At 44.3% G+C, this 17,272-nt stretch overlaps 1 protein-coding gene across 5 annotated transcripts in view; it reads left to right on the top strand.

Annotated features, from left to right (window-relative positions):
- The window catches only part of odad2 (outer dynein arm docking complex subunit 2), a 671,461-nt gene that overhangs the window by 294,638 nt on the left and 359,551 nt on the right, over window positions 1-17,272 (top strand). For all 5 annotated transcript variants that reach the window (XM_070881478.1, XM_070881480.1, XM_070881476.1 and 2 more), the window contains exon 11: window positions 2,520-2,666. In XM_070881478.1, the coding sequence (XP_070737579.1) occupies window positions 2,520-2,666 (147 nt within the window). The remainder of the gene's footprint in view (window positions 1-2,519; window positions 2,667-17,272) is intronic.

Below are 17,272 nucleotides of genomic sequence, written 5' to 3'. Positions count from 1 at the left end.
AAGTTGAGGCAGCCGTTCCCGACGGCAGCGGGGGGGGAGGCAGTGAGGAGGCAGCCGTTCCCGACGGCGGGGGGGGGCGGGGGGAGGAGGCAGTGAGAAGGCTGCAGGAAGCCTCAGAAGTTGAGACAGCCGTTCCCGACAGCAGCGGGGGGGAGGCAGTAAGGAGGCAGCCGTTCCCGACGGCGGGGGTGGGGGGAGGAGGCAGTGAGAAGGCTGCAGGAAGCCTCAGAAGTTGAGGCAGCCATTCCCGACGGGAAACGGCTGCCTCAACTTCTGAGGCTTCCTGCAGCCTTCTCACTGCTGCAAGAAGCCTCAGTGCCAATCATGGAAGGGCAATGTGGTTTTATTAAAAAATTTTAAAAATTGAACAGCTACAAAGAACTACAAAAATGGCCGAGTGCCAATGTTTCTTTCACACTGCGCGTGCGCGAACGCTCCAACGCGCACGCGCAGGGTTGCCGGCACGAAAAAAATTCATTTAAATGGTACCCGCCCCCTCCTACTTACAAAATCGGCGCAAGTGGTAGGCTCCGCCCCCTGGGCGCCGCGCCAAGCTGACATCGAGCTGCAAAGCGCTCGAGAATAGCGCGTTTTTTTTCAGGCGCCGTTTTAGGCACGAAAAACGGGCGCCCAGCTCGGAGGGGCGCCTGTTTTGCCGCGTGTGGAAACTTGGGGCCATTGAAACAGAGCTAACGTTTCAGGTCAATGACCCTTTGTCAGAACTTTTTCTCTCTCCACAGATGCTGCCTGACCTGCTGAGTATTTTCTGTTTTTACCCCAAAAGAAACTTTTAACTCGCCCCATGCCCTCTGATAAAGGAAACAGCCTTAAATGAATTTGTTTTGAAATTGTAATATGTGGGGTTCCAGGCCACAGTAACTGCTCTGTTTTCATGACGCATTTTTACAACTTGCTTTTTAACTCTCATCAGTATGACAAGTGGTTGTCTTACTTTAAACTGTATCAACTGATTGCTAAACTTCAAATTGTCTTCTTAGTCAATGGTTCAGTCATTGACATGGAATCAATCATTTTATAAATTTCTATCTTAAGATCTTTTTAATGTGGAGAAATTCAGCTAGACCTTTTACTTGCAAAATGATATGTATTGTAGTTAAATCTGCACTTAATTTTAGACCATAAAACGTGAGTGTTCTTGTGCCAGCAGATTTATTTTTGGCTAAGGTATCATATTTCAAAAGGTCCTAATAATCTTATACGTTTTGCTTTATTTTCATGTAGACTGAAAGCTGAATGCTTTGAAAGAGTCTGCTATTAGATTGCATAGAAGAAATATTTGTTACGGCGCAGTCAAGTCTGTTAATCCATCAAATTTCTGTTTCTGAACACACAGATTAAATCTTAAGATTCCTCATATATTGATGTCTGCATGTGATTTTAAAAATTAAATTGGCAGAAAAATAGAATTTTCATTATTTTCAATTAATTTATGACCGTAAATACTGAAGCCCATAAGTGACTGTACATTGCTCTTTATCATCGCTCATAATGTAAATAAAACAAGTAAACAGATCGCGGCCATATTTTAGTGCCGCTAAATATTGTTTCAATTATATATGAAGAAAAGGTCACATCTGGGTTTGGATTAAGCTACAGAAGAAAAAAGAATTGCCTCTGAGTTGGAATGCTTCAGTTCCTCATAATATAATTGATAACATTATGACCTGCGAGCCACCTGCTTTGAATCCTTGGGGTACAGATCTACATAAGCTATAAGTGAAAGCTAATAAAAATCCTTTCTATGCACGACCTGCTTGACATATAGCAGTGGCATCTACTTATTTTTAGTTTATTTCCTTTAAAATCTATTTCTGTTTTTAGACATTCCTGCTTTTCCACTAATCTTCATGAGTGATTAGTCTTGTCTTAAAAAAAAAATTGATTATGCTATAGTCAGTCCATACTAACGTGGTTAATTAGTATTACTTTGGATATCATGAAAACACAGTGTGGAGAATTGTGAAACTAAGGTACTGCAGATCAGCTGCCCTTTCTCTGTCTATCGTTCTCCCCCTCTCATGATCACCGCCTCCCCCTTGATCATCTCCCCGTTTCTCCCCCCGCCCCCCCCCACTCCACAGGATCACCTGAGGGTTGTTGCCAGTGACATAGTGGCCCAGAATTTAATGCAAATTTGCCAGTAAGCTGCCTGGGGATGTTCATCATGCGCCCGCCACTCACTGGTCTCATTTAATTGAGGTTCAATATCGGTTGGGTGTTGGGCCTACTCATTCCTGATCAGAGATAAATACTGGTGTGCAGTTCACGCCGGCAGGCCCAAGTGTTTTAATGCTTTCAAGAAACATGCTAACGGAGCTTTAAATATTTCAAGAGTTTTGTCTATCTTAAAGAAATATTGCTAGAAATGTATTTCAATGTTCGCCTTTTGCAAAATGAATATATTTTTTATTTTGCTTGATGAACAATTTTAGCATAGCAATAAGTTATGTAGTTGCTTTTGCAATATTTGTCTAATTTTCTTTACAATACAATTTCAGGGTGGCAACCAAACAGCTACTGTTATTGCCTTGTGCTCAATGAAGGACTTTAACTTGGCAAGTGAGTCATGCCAGTTGGCCATCCGAGATGTGGGTGGTCTCGAGGTTCTGATTAACTTGTTAGATACAGAAGAAACCAAATGCAAGGTAAGCCAGATTGCCACTTATTAGGTTACTGTGATATTTTTAGACATAAAAGAGATGATTTTTCTCTGCTTAACAATGTGTGCCCATTTCTCGGCTCTAGGTAGAGGAAAAAGAGGCAGTGACCTCTAACATCAGATCTCAGCCCCATTTATGCATGATGCACAATTCCAATGGGCTTAGGTACAAGCAAAAAAAGCTTGTCTCGAAATAGGTGGAAACTTCATTATAATATTTAAATGATGCAGAGAACTATTCTGACACCACCCATGTCTTTTTGCATTCTTATTATGGGGTTAAGGCAAATTAACAGTCATTGGGTTAGATCTTGACTTTGTGTGATAGTGTAAAAACGGGTGAGATGTAAAACAGGGTGCTGTCTTGCTTTTACCCATTTTACACTATCGCACAAAGTCACGATCTACTCCATTATAACTGGATATTGATGATTGCTAAATTTTGAGCAGTGCAGGCAAGTAGATTTAAAGTTTAATTATAACCTTTTTTTAGACAAAATTGCTCTGAATCAATCTAGTACAACAGTTCTCAAACAAAAAATACTCAGAAAAGATCTCAGACAAAGCCCGTCCATTAAAATTGTGTATTTATATATCAAATTGAAATTTTTTTTGCAGCATATTTCACATTTTCTCCCTTATGCTATTCAGCATTTACTTCTGTGAATTAAGTACATAACTGTACCCAAACCCTTATCAGTGCCACTTTGCAAATAGTAGTTGAGTGGCCTGTGGTGCTACAGGTAGAGCAATAGAAATCTGGAAATGTCGGGACCGAGGCCGTTCTGGATTTCGGGACGTCTTTCCGATGTCCCGAATCCGGAAATGCCCAAGCCGAGGTTTGGGTATTTCCGGATTTCGAGACGTCTTTCTGTAGTCATAGAAACATAGAAAATAGGTGCAGGAGTAGGCCATTCGGCCCTTCGAGCCTGCACCACCATTCAATAAGATCATGATTGATCATTCACCTCAGTACCCCTTTCCTGCTTTCTCTCCATACCCCTTGATCCCTTTAGCCATAAGGGCCATATCTAACTCCCTCTTGAATATATCTAACGAACTGGCCTCAACAACTTTCTGCGTTAGAGAATTCCACAGGTTAACAACTCTCTGAATGAAGAAGTTTCTCCTCATCTCGGTCCTAAATGGCTTACCCCTTATCCTTAGACTGTGACCCCTGGTTCTGGACTTTCCCCAGTATCGGGAACATTCTTCCTGCCTCTAACCTGTCCAATCCCGTCAGAATGTTATATGTTTCAATGAGATCCCCTCTCATTCTTCTCAACTCCAGTGAATACAGGCCCTGTCGATCCAGTCTCTCTTCATATGTCAGTTCTGCCATCCTGGGAATCAGTCCGGTGAACCTTCGCTGCACCCCCTCAATAGCAAGAATGTCCTTCCTCAGATTAGGAGACCAAAACTGAACACAATATTCCAGTTGAGGCCTCACCAAGGCCCTGTACAACTGCAGTAAGACCTCCCTGCTCCTATACTCAAATCCCCTAGCTATGAAGGCTAACGTGCCATTTGTCTTCTTCACCGCCTCCTGTACCTGCATGCCAACTTTCAATGACTGATGCACCATGACACCCAGGTCTCATTGCACCTCCCCTTTTCCTAATCTGTCACCATTCAGATAATATTCTGCTGTCCTGTTTTTGCCACCAAAGTGGATAACCTCACATTTATCCACATTATACTGCATCTGCCATGCTTTTGCCCACTCACGTAACCTGTCCAAGTCACACTGCAGCCTCTTAGCATCCCCCTCACAGCTCACACCGCCACCCAGCTTAGTGTCATCTGCAAACTTGGAGAAATTACACTAAATTATTGATGTATATTGTAAAGAGCTGGGGTCCCAGCACTGAACCCTGCGGCACCCCACTAGTCACTGCCTGCCATCCCGACTCTCTGCTTCCTGTCTGCCAACCAATTCTCTATCCACGTCAATACATTACCCCCAATACTATGTGCTTTAATTTTGCACACTAATCTCTTGTGTGGGACCTTGTCAAAAGCCTTTTGAAAGTCAAAATACACCACATCCACTGGTTCTCCCTTGTCCACTCTACTAGTTACATCCTCAAAAAATTCTAGAAGATTTTCAAGCATGATTTCCCTTTCATAGATCCATGCTGACTTGGACTGATCCTGTCACTGCTTTCCAAATGCGCTGCTATTTCATCTTCAATAATTGATTCCAACATTTTCCCCACTACCGATGCCAGACTAACTGGTCTATAATTCCCTGCTTTCTCTCTCCCTCCTTTTTTAAAAAGTGGTGAAGTCCTTCGCAACGTCTTTTCGTAGTCCTTTGCTGCTTTCCCTCTCTTGTGTTTTATTAATCCAGAGTCTCCTGTATCTGTTTGAAGCTAGTCTGATCTACTGTATTGTTTTGCTTGCTGAAACTGATTGGACAGTCTATTACTTTTCGGCAATAAGCATCCACAGTAGATTTTAGGATGTTTACAGAACAAAATTCACAAAGCAAGTTTGGAATTGCATCTAAATCTTGGACCTCCAATTCCTAATTTCCCCAAATCAAAAGATTTCATTTGGACCTGGTGTGTTGGTACCTGTAGAAGACGAACGACGTTCTGGAACGTCTTTCGTCCCGAATCCGCAACCCTTCAGCAAAACCCGAGGAGGGAGGGAGGGAGAAAAAGCGAAAGAAAGAGAAAGGACTTTTCTGTGAAAGAGAAGAATATATACAGGTGTTGTATTCTTTTCTCTATTGTAATCTTATTCAGTTTGATTTATTTTTGTTCAGAAAAATTGTGGTACAGCCTACACTAAAATATTTTAATCAGATATTAATACTGTAGCATGCATGTGGGAACCAATGTTCTGCAATGGTTGAACATGCTGAGCATTGAGTCTGATTCCTGGATGTCTTTTGGTTTTATCCTTCACTATTTTTATACCATACCTGTATGTGGAATACAGGTGTCACTTACTTTTTCTTGTGTGCAGCACTTTAGATTTGTCATTACTGTACAGTATTAAATTTTAGCTTTCAATTATCTGCCTAGATGCATATTTTATCCAACGTGGTCTGTAATTTCTGAGCTGCCGCTTCTGATACGTACCACTGTCCCTCCTAGTTTGCTACTATCTTCAAATATGAAAAAGAATGTACTCAAGGCATGAAATATAATAAATAAAGGTTTTTATTTGTTAAACAGTACAGGTATGAAATATAAAACAAAAAATGAAGGCTTTTATTTGGTAAACAGAGTACCTGTACAGGTATGAAGCAGAATCTTCTTCTTCTTAGGCAGTCCCTCGGAGTCGACGATGATTTGTTCCCACACTAAAAATAAGTGCTCAGGTGACTGATGAGTCCAATGCAGGACCTACAGTCTCTGCCACAGGTGGAGCAGATGGTGGTCGGAGGGATGGATGGGTGGAGTGCCTGGGTTATGCTTGAGGTAGAGGGCTCAGCTATGATGTCTGGGGCTGATGATGGGCCAGCAATAGAATTATCAAATGTGGAAATTGCTGATATAGTTGCAGGCTGTAGGTCTTGGGCATTCTGTTTCTCCTTTGAAACATATTGCCTAATATTACTTGTTTAAATCATTTGGGCTTTTTTTTAATTAATTTTTCCTGAATTCTAAACACCTGCATTATTTTCTCTTCACTAATGCAGTTTTGTTGCTCTAAGGCGTTAATTAATTCTTGACAAAGATTGATTGCTTTGTCAATGGGCACTTTTTCAACTTGATTACAGGTATCAACATCAGCATCGTCATCCTCACTTCTTTCATCCTTTTCTTCTGGATGCAAAACCATGTCCATAATTTCTTCATCTGTCACTGCATGCAGAACGGGAGCATCATTGTCTATGTCCATGACTGCTGCGACATCGCCTTCATTAAATTCCTGCGCAGCTTCACAAGTCAGCCCTCTTGCGTATTCTAAAAGTTGAGCAATCATTGCTTTCTCCCTGGACACACGAAAGCCTTGAAAGTCATGATAGTCATCATCAGCATCATCGTCATCTTCAGTAAACATAGTTGCTGGCCAGAGGTTATGCCAAGCATTGACCAAGGTGTTAGTAGTTATCAAGTTCCATTCATCCGCAGCTGCCTATATGGCGTCCTTGAAACCTTTTGAGAACGCTTTTATTTCCATACCTCTGTTCACAGCGCTAAGCAAACACCTCATAAATTTGTTTTTGTAGAGACACTTCATTGATCTCAAAATTCCTTGGTCCATTGGCTGTATCAGTGATGTTACATTTGGAGCTAAGTAGATTCCGTGGACATTATCCTTTACTCAAAGCTCAGCATCAGGATGTGCTGAGCAATTGTCCAGCAGCAAGTATATTTTGCAGTTTTCTTCAAGGTCAGCTTCCGTGCAATGAGCATGTGCCTGAGAGATAAAATGCTTCTCAAACCAGTTCAGAAAGATGACCCTGGTTACCCATGCTTTCTTATTGGTATAATAATGCACTGGTAATAATCTCACGGCTTTGAAACATCTTGGACGCTGGCTTCTCCCAATGACCAGAAGCATTTGCAGCAGCAAGCACAGTTAATCTATCTTTAGCATCTTTTATACCTGCTGGCTATGATTCTTCTGCGGGTGCTAATATCTTTTTTGGTATGTAGCACCAAAACTGTGCTGTCTTGTTCGCATTCTACATTTGCTCAGCCGAAAGGTTCTCATCAGCAATTAGTTTGACAAACTCATCTATATAATTTTCAGCTGCCTCATGATCTGCTGAGGCTTTTTCACCACATACTTTCAATTGCCTGATGCCATGACTCTTTTTAAATTTGGCTAGCCAACCAGAAGAGTACGTGCATGGAGTTTCAATCCCCAGTTGTGCATGGAATATCTTAGCTTGTTGCACCACCATTGGGCCAGACAAAGGAACATTTTCACTTCGCCTCTGTCGCCACCACTCCATCAATACTTGATCCAAATCATTACCAGGAGAGTCCGGCATGTGGCGGGGCCTGGAGAGTCCAGTGCGTGGTGGGAGGTGGGGGGTCAAAGGTTCTGGGTTCGGCAGTATTGACTGCGGGTCAGGGGTCGGGGATTCTGGGTCAGGGGTCGGCTGCCAGGAAAATCCTGCGTTGAAGACCTGCAAAAAAGCTAAGTGAAACATTTTATTAATTATTTTTAAACTGGCCAGACACAAAGCTCTTTTCATCTGTCAAAATATTTCCTGATTCTATTTTAAAAAGTGTCCAAAAAAATGTCTGGATTCCGGAACATTTTCCAGATTCCGAATTTCGGAACTCCGGATTTCAGACGCTCAACCTGTAATACTGTGGAGGACGAATTCATGGAATGTATACAAGATGGTTTTCTAGATCAGTACGTTGAGGAACCAACTAGGGAACAGGCTATTTTAAATCTAGTATTGTGCAATGAGAAAGGTTTAATTAATAGTCTTGTAGTAAAGGGGCCTTTAGGGAAGAGTGACCATAATATGATAGAATTTTATATTAATTTTGAAAGTGATTTAGTTAAATCCGAAGCTAGGGTCTTAAATCTAAACAAGCCTACTCCTGCTCCTAATTCTTATGTTCTTATGTTTCTAATATTTTCTGATTAAAAATTTACTGGTCAGACACAAAGCTCTTTTCATATGTCAAAATCTTTCCTGATGAGTTTTTGAAACCAGAAATTAAGCATAGCAAACACCAGCAATAGGTGCTCTTATAGATTCGAAATATTTGTTTCAGGGCACAGTTTTTGTGTGCCAATTATTTCTCAAAATATTACAATAAAAAAACTATTGATTTAGAGAAACATTTTGTACTGGGGTTTGATACTTTATAGGTACAATTTAATAATGGAGCATCTAATCTAATATTGAGTAGGTAAGAACCGTATATCTCTCAAATGCAATATTATTATTTATACACAGTTATGAAAGATGTTTGATCAAATGTATATATGGCATAACTAAAATATATATCCCTACCTTTTTAAATCCCTTCAACCAACATTTCCAATTAAGAGTGGCTATTAAACACTATGTAGATTGTAAATATATGTCAGTAGAGGACTTCTATCTTCTATTGAAATATAATTACAATTCTGTTTCAGCAATCTCCTCTGTTTCCTGATTGGCTAAGAGTCAGGACGTGAAAGGAGCACTACACCACATGATCCCAAGTTCGCATACGCACAGAGGTGTGTCTCTGGTTTCCATGGGCCAGTATGCTGTGCACAACTCTGCAGCATTTGAAAGCAACTTCATGAAAGCACTTCTTTGTCTCTCAGGTTGAGACCATCTGTTCGATGGCCTCTGCCTCTTCCCTTCCTTCCTCTAGCCGATCGGGCCAAACTTCCTCTAAGGGTCCCCCCTGTCCTAACCCTGACATCACATCTTTCTCCAGCTTCTCTTCAATCTCCCTTTATGACCTTTCTGAGCTTATCCTGTCCATGAGACCCACTTCCTGCTCCCTTGACCCTATTCCCACCAAACTGCTGACCACTCAACTTCCTTTTCTAGCTCCCATGTTAGCTGACATTGTTAATGATTCTCTCTCCTCAGGTACTCCTCTCCCTCAAATCTGCCATCATCATCCTTCTCAAAATTAACCCTCAACCCCCTCCGTCCTTCCAAACTACCACCCCATTTTCAACCTCCCTTTCCTCTCCAAAGTCCTTGAATGTGTTGTCGCCTCCAAATCCGTGCCCATCTTTCCCGCAAATCAACACTCAAGAAGCTCAACACCATCCAGGACAAAGCAGCCTGCTTGATTGTCAGCCATCCACCATCTTAAACATTCATTCCCTCCATCACCGATGTACCGTGGCTGCGGTGTATACCATCTATAAGATGCACTGCAGCAACTCAGCAAGGTTTCTTCGGCAGCACCTCCCAAACCGTGACCTATACCACCTAGAAGGACAAGGGCAGCAGGCGCATGGGAACACCAGCACCTCCAAGTTCCCGTCCAAGTCACACACCATCCTGACTTGAAAGTATATCATCGTTCCTTCATTGTCACTGGATCAAAATCCTGGAATTGCCTCCCTAACAGCACTGTGGGAGTACCTTTACCATAAAGACTTCAGCAATTCAAGAAGGCGGTTCACCACCATCTTTTCAAGGGCAATTAGGGATGGGCAATAAATGCTGGCCTTGCCAGTGATGCCCACATCCCAGGAACGAATATAAAAAAAAAAGAATCCCTCCAATCCGATTTCCGTGCCTGCCACAGTACCGAAAGTCACAAATGGCATCCTTTGTAACTGTGACAAAGGCAAACTCTACCTCCTCGCCCTTCTTAACTTGTCTGTAGCCTTTGACATGATTGACCACTCTAACCTTCTCCCATTCCTCTCCAATGACATCCAGCTGGGTGGGACTGCACTTGCCTGGTTCCATTCTTTCCTATGTAATCGTGGCCAGAGAATCACCTGCAACAACTTCTCTTCCTGCATCGCTACCCCTGGTGTCCCCAAGGATCTACCCTTGGTCTCCTCATATTTCTCATCTACATGTTGCCCCTTGGCGATTTCATCTGAAAACACAGTGTCAGTTTCTACATGTATGCTGATGACACCCAGCTCTACCTCAATTCTTTCGACCTCTCCACGGTCTCTAAGTTGTCAGACTGCTTGTCTGACATCCAATTCTGGATGAGCAGAAATTTTCTCCAATTGAATATTGGGAAGACAGAAGCCATTGTTTTCGTACCCCGCCACAAACTCTATTCCCAAGCCACTGACTTCATCCCTCTCTCCAACCTCTGTCTGAGGCATGAACCAGACTGTTTGCAACGTTGGTGTCATATTTGACCCTGAAATGACCTTTCAACCACATATCTGCAGCATAACTAAGACCGCCTATTTCCACCTCCGTAACATCGCCTGTCTCCGCCATTGCCTCAGCTTATCCGCTGCTAAATCCCTCATCCGTGTCTTTGTTACCTCTAGACTTGACTATGCCAGCTGGTCTCCCACATTCTACCCTATGTAAACTAGAGGTGATCCAAAACTCAGCTGCCCTTGTTCTAACTCGCACCAAGTCCCGCCCACCCATCACCCCTGTGTTCGCTGATGTACATTGGCTTCCGGTTAAGCAACGTCTCGATTTCAAAATTTTCATCCTTATTTTCAAATCCTTCCCTGGTCTCACCCCTCCCTATCTGTAATCTCCTCCAGTCCCACAACGCCCCCCCCGAGATGTCTGTGCTCCTCTAATTCTGCTCTCTTGAGCATCCCTGATTGTAATCGCTCAACCATTGGTGGCTGTGCCTTCTGTGCCTACGCCCCAAGCTCTGGAATTCACTGCCTAAACCTCTCCGCCTCGCTACCTCTTTCCTCCTTCAAGATGCTCCTTAAAACCTATCTCTTTGACCAAGCTTTTGGTCACCCACGCTAATTTCTACTTATGCGGCTCGGTTTCAATTTTTAAAATCTCATAATACTCCTGTGAAGCGCCTTGGGACGTTTCAGTATGTTAAAGGTGCTACGTAAATACAAGTTGTTGTTTAAGGTCCCCTCAAAAGTTAAATAATTGAGGGTCCTTATGGTTGCTGATGGCTACAGTTATTTGCTTACTTCAAGCACTGACCATTTTTGTTGTGAAAATTGCCTCATATTTTTCCAGATCAACTCCATGGATGAAATCTGTAGTGAAGACATGAGCAGTGATTTTGTGAATCAGACGAAAAGAGGGTGGGGAATGCCAAATAATGTCCCAAGCCCAGGGAAAAACTTGCCTATAGAGTTGAGCCTGTTGCACACTTGGCAGGAGTGTAAACAATGTGACCAGGCAACAACTCTTAAATGGAGATGCAAACAACACTGCTCCCATTCATTCTAGAGGAAGCCAAAGGTACATGTGGGACCTGTCAACCATTGCACAAGTTGGGAACTGCCACACCATTCTGGATAAATCATTTAAAATATTTTACACAGCCATTTTTCATTTACATACACTCTTTCACTATGCTTAAGCTGCATGACACGCATTTCTTGAAGGGTAAGGTGTCAGCCGAGAAACAGGAAACATGATTTCGGAGTCTGCTGATTCCACTGAGAAACCCTTAACAACAGAGAAGCAGCTCGCTTAAATGCGAGGATAACCATAATAGAGACAGTATGGATTGCCTACAATAAAGATGACGTGGCTCTTTTCTAGATAAAGGCCATTGCCATGCATAATGATGTTTTTGTGACTAGATACCACCTGAATAATAATTTAGTGCAAACACTATCTGTTCATTAGCTGGTGAACCTTACACACATTCTTGCTCCTTTTATGGTCAGTATCTAACTCCAGTACTCGTATTTCAAGTCTACGTCTCAACAATCAGAATTTATGGGTTCTCCTATGTCAGTAATTCCATCTAGAACCATTTGTGAGCACAATGGGCCCAAGTTTCGGGCCGCGCCTAGAATGGCGCAGCCCCGACCTGGATGCCCGTTTTTCACGTCTAAAAAATACCTGCAGATTCTCTGGCTCCCTGCAGGTCGTTTGGAGCTCGGCACAGTGCAGCACGAGCTGTGGGGGGCGGACCCAGGTCCCTGCGCTGAAATCAGTGCCGGGACCTCTGCACAGGCACGCTACAGTGGGCGCGCCTGTGCAGTAGCTCCAGGCGCCCGAAACTGTGTGGGAGGTTCCCGAAGCATGCAGCCCCTAGCCCTGGCGAAATGGCCTCACTGGGGCTGCGAGGATCAGGCTGCAACTCCTTCGTTCAGCTCCTGCTCTGGCTCCAGCTGGCGCTCTCAACCCCCCAACCGCCCCCCCCAGCTCCCGCTCCGACGACCGCCCCCCCCCCCGGCCACCTACCTTTAACACCTTCGGCGGGGTCCGCCCGCCCGGCATCTTGCTGGAGGCGGGCCCCGCCCGAAGTCTTGGGCCCGGCTTCTTCACGTCTGACGGGCCCGTTCAGCCTCCACCCGCTCCCCTCACTCCCCTCTCCCCCTCCCTCTCCTCTCACCCTCCTTCCCTCCCTCCCTCTCCTCTCCCCCTCCCTCCCTCCCTCTCCTCTCCCCCTTCCTCCCTCGCCTCTCCCCCTCCCTCCCCTCTCCAACTCCCTCTCCCCCTCCTTCTCCTCTCCCTCCCTCTCCTCTCCCTCTCCTTCCCTCTCCCCTCCTCCCCTTCCCTCCCTCTACTCTCCCCCTCCCTCCCTCCCCCCTCTCCTCTCCCCCACTCTCTCCCTCCCTCCTCCCCCTCCCCCTCCCTCCCTCTCCTCCCCTTCCTCCCTCTCCTTTCCCTCTTCCCTCCCCTCCCTCTCCTCTCCTCTCCCTCCCTCTCCTCTCCTCTCCCCACCCCTCCCTCTCCTCCCCCTCCCCCTCCCCCCCTCCCTCCTCCCCTCGCTGTCAGAAACACATAGACACTGACAGAGAGAGACACAGACACTGACAGACAGAGAGAGACACAGACACTGACAGACAGAGAGTGAGAGAGAGACACAGACAGACAGAGAGAGAGAGAGGCACACTGGGGGGGCTCCGTCCCAGCACGCTGTTGGAGGGTTCCCGGTGCTGCAGTCGGTGAGTAGAATTTTTTTTATTTATGGATTTTTAAATTTTTTTCTTTTTTATTAATTTTTTTGATTGATTTATTGGTTGATTTATTGATGTATTTATCATTTATTATTGATGATGGCTCTTTATTTGTAAAACTGAATGTTTGTAAACTTCCCTTTAAACCCCGCCCCCCCCCCCCCCTCCATTCTCTATGCCTGATTTGTAACCTACGCCTGATTTTCTAAGTGTAGGCAAGGTTTTTCTGAGCGTACAAAAATCTACACTTACTCCATTCTAAGTTAGTTGGGAGTAAGTTTTCACTGCCTAAATTTTAAAACGGGCGTAAGTGGCCCCCTTTTGAAAAAAAATTCTGTGCCAAACTGAAACTGTTCGAACTGACTAGAACTGGAGCAAACTAAATGCTAAGAATTGCAATTTCTAAGATATTCCATTCTAAAACAGGAGCAACTCAGGCCAAAACTTGGGCCCAATATTTCACATTCTCATAGTTACTGAGGAAGAAATTCAACTTGTGACTATCGTTTTGGGCCAATAAAATTAGCATTAGGCCTCTGAATTTTGCATTGTGATCTCTTGTGCCTCATCTAAACTGGAAGTGTGCCACATGCCATATTGGCTCGGTCAACTTTTAGTCATCCAGGACACCCACTTGAAGAAGGTGTTAGGCTCCTTAGATATGCTAATCAGGCTCCTGCGCCAGAGGATCATTATCTGAAATTTCTCCTCATCTCTATTTTAAATGGGTGGCTCCTTATTCTAAGATCATGCCCTCTAGTTCTAGTCACCCTCATCAGTGGAAACATCCTCACTGCATCCACCTTGTCAAGCCCCCTCATAATCTTATATGTTTCGATAAAGATCACCTCTCATTCTTCTGAATTCCAATGAGTAGAGGCCCAACCTACTCAACCTTTCCTCATAAGTAAACCCACTCATCCCCGGAATCAACCTAGTGAACCTTCTCTGAACTGCCTCCAAAGCAAGCAAGTTCTTCAAGGTGGTAGAGGTTGCGGATTTGGGAGGTGCTGCCGAACAAGTCTCGATAAGTTACTGCAGTGCATCTTGTAGATCGTACACAGGAGTAGGCCATACGGCCCCTCGAGCCAGCTCTGCCATTCACTAAGATCATGGCTGATCTGATCATGGACTCAGGTCCACTTCCCTGCCCACACCCCATAACCCCTTATTGGTTAAGAAACTGTCAATCTCTGTCTTAAATATATTCAATGAGCCAGCTTCCACAGCTCTCTGAGGCAGCGAATTCCACAGATTTACAACCCTCTGAGAGAAGAAATTCTTCCTCATCTCAGTTTTGAATGGGCAGCCCCTTATGCTAAGATTATGCCCCCTAATTCTAGGCTCCCCCATCAGTGGAAACATCCTCACTGCATCCACCTTGTCAAGCCCCCTCATAATCTTATACGTTTCGATAAGATCACCTCTCATTCTTCTGAATTCCAATGAGTAGAGGCCCAACCTACTCAACCTTTCCTCATAAGTCAACCCCCTCATCTTCGGAATCAACCTAGTGAACCGTCTCTGAACTGCCTTCAAAGCAAGTATACCCTTTCTTCAATATGGAATCCAAAACCGTACGCAGTATTCTAGTTGTGACCTCACAACTGTAGCAAGACTTCCCTGCTTTTACACTCTATCCCCTTTGCAATAAAGGCCAAGATTCCATTGGCCTTACTGATCACTTGCTGTACCTGCATACTAACCTTTTGTGTTTCATGCACCAGGACCCCCAGGCCCTGCTGTACTGCTGCACTTTACAATTTTTCTCCATTTAAATAATAACTTACTCCTCGATTTTCTTTTTCTGCCAAAGTGCATAACCTCACACTTCCCAACATTATACCCCATCTGCCACATTTTTGCCCACACACCTAGCCTGTCTATGTCATTTTGCAGGTTTTTTGTGTCCTCCTCACACATTGCTTTTCCTCCCATCTTTGTATCGCAGCAAACTTGGCTACGTTGCGCTCGGTCCCTTCATCCAAGTCGTTAATATAGATTGTAAATAGTTAGAGTCTCAGCACTGATCCCTGCGGCTCCCCACTAGATACTGATTGCCAACCTGAGAATGAACCATTTATCCTGACTCTCTGTTTTTTGTTAGTTAGCCAATCCTCTATCAATGCTAATATATTACCCCTAACCCCGTGAACTTTTATCTTGTGCAGTAACCTTTTATGTGGCATCTTGTCAAATGCCTTCTGGTAGTCCAAATACACCATATCCACTGGTTCCCCATGATCCACCCTGTTCATTACATCCTCAAAGAATTCCAGCAAATTTGTCAAACATGACTCCCCCTTCAGACCGCATTGCAGCCCTGGAGCTGCGGGTGGATTTACTCCGGAGTCACCCCCCTGCAAATCAGATACACCGCTGAGGGTACTGTCGAGGGGGATGACTCATCAGGGGAGGGCAGCAGCAGCCAAGTTCATGGCACCGTGGGTGGCTCTGCTGCACAGGAGGGCAGGAAAAAGAATGGGAGAGCTATCGTGGTAGGGGATTCTATTATAAGGGGAATAGATAGACGTTTCTGCGGCTGCAATCGAGACTCCAGGATGGTATATTGCCTCCCTGGTGCAAGGGTCAAGAATGTCTCGGAGCAGCTCAGGACATTTTGAAGGGGGAGGGTGAACAGCCAGTTGTCGTGGTGCATATAGGTACCAATGATATAGGTAAAAAAACGGGATGAGGTCCAACAAGAAGAATTTAGGGAGCTAGGAGCTAAATTAAAAAGTAGGACCTCAAAGGTAGTAATCTCAGGATTGCTACCAGTGCCACATTCGAGTCAGAGTAGGAATAGCAGGATAGCTCAGACGAATACATGGTTTGAAGAGTGGTGCAGAAGGGAGGGATTGAAATTCCTGGGACATTGGAACCGGTTCTGGGGGAGGTGGGACCAGTACAAACCGGACGGTCAGCACCCGGGCAGGACCGGAACCAATATCGTAGGGGGAGTGTTTGCTAGTGCTGTTGGGGAGGAGTTAAACTAATATGGCAGGGGGATAGGAACTTATGCAGGGAGACAGAGGGAAGTAGAATGGGGGCAGAAGCAAAACATAGAAAAAAGAAAAGTAAAAGTGGAGGGCAGAGAAAACCAAGACAAAAATCAAAAAGGGCCACATTACAGCAAAATTCTAAAGGGGCAAAGTGTGTTAAAAAGACAAGCCTGAAGGCTCTGTGCCTCAATACGAGGAGTATTCGTAACAAGGTGGACGAATTAACTGCGCAGGCAGCAAGTAACGAATATGATATAATTAGCATCACGGAGACATGGCTCCAGGGTGATCAAGGATGGGAACTCAACATCCAGGGGTATTCAACATTCAGGAAGGATAGACAGAAAGGAAAAGGGGGTAGGGTGGCGTTGCTGGTTAAAGAGGAAATTAACGCAATAGTAAGGAAGGACATTAGTTGGATGATGTGGAATCGGTATGGGTGGAGCTACGGAATACCAAAGGGCAGACAACGCTAGTGGGAGTTGTGTACAGATCACCAAACAGTAGTAATGAGGTTGGGGACAGCATCAAACAAGAAATTAGGGATGCGTGCAATAAAGGTACAGCAGTTATCATGGGCGACTTTAATCTACATATTGACTGGGCTAACCAAACGGTGGAGGAGGATTTCCTGGAGTGTATTAGGAATGGTTTTCGAGACCAATATGTTGAGGAACCAACTCGAGGGCTGGCCATCCTAGACTGGGTAATGTGTAATGGCAAAGGACTAATTAACAATCTTGTTGTGCGAGGCCCTGAGGCCATAATATGGTAGAATTCTTTATTAAGATGGAGAGTGACACAGTTAATTCAGAGACTAGAGTCCTGAACTTGGGGAAAGGTAACTTCGATGGTATGAGACATGAATTGGCTAGAATAGACTGGCGAGTGATACTTAAAGGGTTAACGGTGGATAGGCAATGGCAAACATTTAAAGACCACGTGGATGAACTTCAATAATTGTACATCCCTGTCTGGAGTAAAAATAAAACAGGGGAAGTGGCTGAACCGTGCCTAACAAGGGAAATTAAGGATAGTGTTAAATCCAAGGAAGAGGCATATAAATTGGCCAGAAAAAGCAGCAAACCTGAGGACT

The sequence above is a fragment of the Pristiophorus japonicus genome, chromosome 5 (genome assembly GCF_044704955.1).
Source record: "Pristiophorus japonicus isolate sPriJap1 chromosome 5, sPriJap1.hap1, whole genome shotgun sequence".
Taxonomy (NCBI): domain Eukaryota; kingdom Metazoa; phylum Chordata; class Chondrichthyes; family Pristiophoridae; genus Pristiophorus; species Pristiophorus japonicus.
This window is presented reverse-complemented; position numbering and strand designations above follow the sequence as displayed.